The sequence below is a fragment of the Vicia villosa genome, linkage group LG3 (assembly GCF_029867415.1).
Source record: "Vicia villosa cultivar HV-30 ecotype Madison, WI linkage group LG3, Vvil1.0, whole genome shotgun sequence".
NCBI lineage: Eukaryota > Viridiplantae > Streptophyta > Magnoliopsida > Fabales > Fabaceae > Vicia > Vicia villosa.
In genome coordinates this window covers 77516945-77518924 of record NC_081182.1, presented here as the reverse complement: position 1 = coordinate 77518924, position 1980 = coordinate 77516945, and the positions used below count along the sequence as shown (strand labels likewise).

Genomic DNA, 1980 nt, shown 5'->3' with positions numbered 1-1980 from the left:
TCCTTTCATTCTCACTCACCTTCACAATCAAAACCTCTAAACAAATCACACACAAAGATTCAATCATGGAAAGCAAGTTCCAAATTTCAGTTTTACTTGAATTATCAGCAACAGATGATATTGAAGCTTTCAAAATTGAAGTAGAACAAAAGGGTTGTGATGTAAACGAGGCTGGGTTTTGGTATTGTAGACAAATTGGATCAAAGAACATGTGTTATGAAAAGAGAACACCCCTTATGGTTGCTTCTTTGTTTGGAAGCACTAGGGTTGTCAAATATATCATTCAAACTAACATGGTTGATGTCAACAAGCAAACCGGTTCTGAAAATGTCACTGCTTTACATTGTGCTCTTGCTGGTGGCTCTGAATCAACCCTTGAAATTGTTAAGCTTTTGGTTGATGCTGGAGCTGATGTTGATTGTCTTGACGAATCAATTAAGCAGAAACTTTCAGTGGCTAATTCAAAAGAATTAGTAGGCAGTGAGAAGAAAGAGTATCCAATTGATATAACATTGCCTGATATAAACAATGGTGTTTTTGGAACGGATGAGTTTAGAATGTATAGTTTCAAGGTGAAGACTTGCTCAAGGAGTTACTCTCATGATTGGACTCAGTGTCCATTTGTTCATCCAGGTGAGAATGCTAGAAGGAGGGATCCAAAAAAGTATCTTTATAGCTGTGTTCCCTGCCCAGAGTTTCGCAAAGGGACATGCCAAAACAAAGATGCCTGCGAGTATTCACATGGTGTTTTTGAGTCCTTGCTCCATCCTTTACAATACAGAACGAGACTTTGCAAAGACGAGGTAAGATGTTCAAGAAAAGTGTGTTTCTTTGCACACAAACATGAAGAGTTGAGGCCTTTGTATGCTTCTACTGGTTCTGCTATGCCTTCACAAGAGTCTTTACCAATTTCAAATGTTTCAACACCGCATATGTCTCCATTGGTAGCAGCTTCATCTCCTAACAGTGGAAACTTGTGGCAGAATGAAATCAACCTTACTCCTAATAGGCAGCTGAAAAGTGCTTTGAGTGCAAGAGATTTGTATCAAGAAATGGACCGGTTACATAGCGCTTCTATGCAACCATTAACTCCTTCTCAATTACAATCTATGAGTAGGCTTCAGTTGAATCAAAACAGGAACCATGTTCAAGCAAGTTATCCTATCAACAACTTTGTTTCCTCTCCTGTAAGAAAATCATCAGCTTTAGGATTTGATTCATCTGCTGCTATGGCTGCCGCAGTGATGAATTCAAGATCTTCAGCTTTTGCAACGCGAAGCCAAAGTTTTATGGACCGCGGTGTGGCAAGACACCATATCAGTGCTTCTGAATCCTACAGAAGGATGAACAATGGATTTTCTGACTGGATTTCTCAAGATAGGGATGATCTGAACAAGTTAAAAAAATCTGCTACTTTTGGGGTTAGAAATACTATGGCATGTTTGTCACAGCCAGAATGTGTTGAACCGGATGTCTCTTGGGTTCATTCTTTGGTTTCTTCTGAGAGTTCTGAGATATTTGGTGCTGAGAAGCAGCATTATAATCTCTATAAACTTATGTCATCACCATGGGCAGAGCAGATTGTAGCATAAAATGTCTTTTCTTTATTCTTACTCCCAAGTATCATTATTATTATTATTATTATCTCTTTATTTAATTATGAATTGAAATATTGTTGGCATTCAAATTACGTAGAGTATAGTTAGATATAGAAAGAGAGGTGTTAAGAAAAAAACCAGGTTATTCTATAGAATTGTACAGCATGGAGATTTTCTTCTTATTCAATAAAAGAGTTGAGTAAACTTGGTGAAACGACATTCTGAATTTTTCCATTTTTATTTATTTCCCCTTTCCTAAGGGCATAATATACATATCATATGTATGGATAAATTTGTCTTGATAATTCCTTCCAATGGTCATCCATTATTAATTTATTATGTAGTACTGAGCAGGTAGTATCTAGAAATCATATTGGCTAGT

At 36.9% G+C, this 1980-nt stretch overlaps 1 protein-coding gene across 1 annotated transcript; it reads left to right on the top strand.

Annotated features, from left to right (window-relative positions):
• Positions 1 to 1657, top strand: LOC131661957 (zinc finger CCCH domain-containing protein 29-like). The gene has a single exon (XM_058931621.1). The coding sequence runs from the start codon at positions 66 to 68 to the stop codon at positions 1590 to 1592; it is 1527 nt and encodes a 508-aa protein (XP_058787604.1). The 5' UTR covers positions 1 to 65; the 3' UTR covers positions 1593 to 1657.
• Positions 1658 to 1980: the final 323 nt, after the last annotated feature.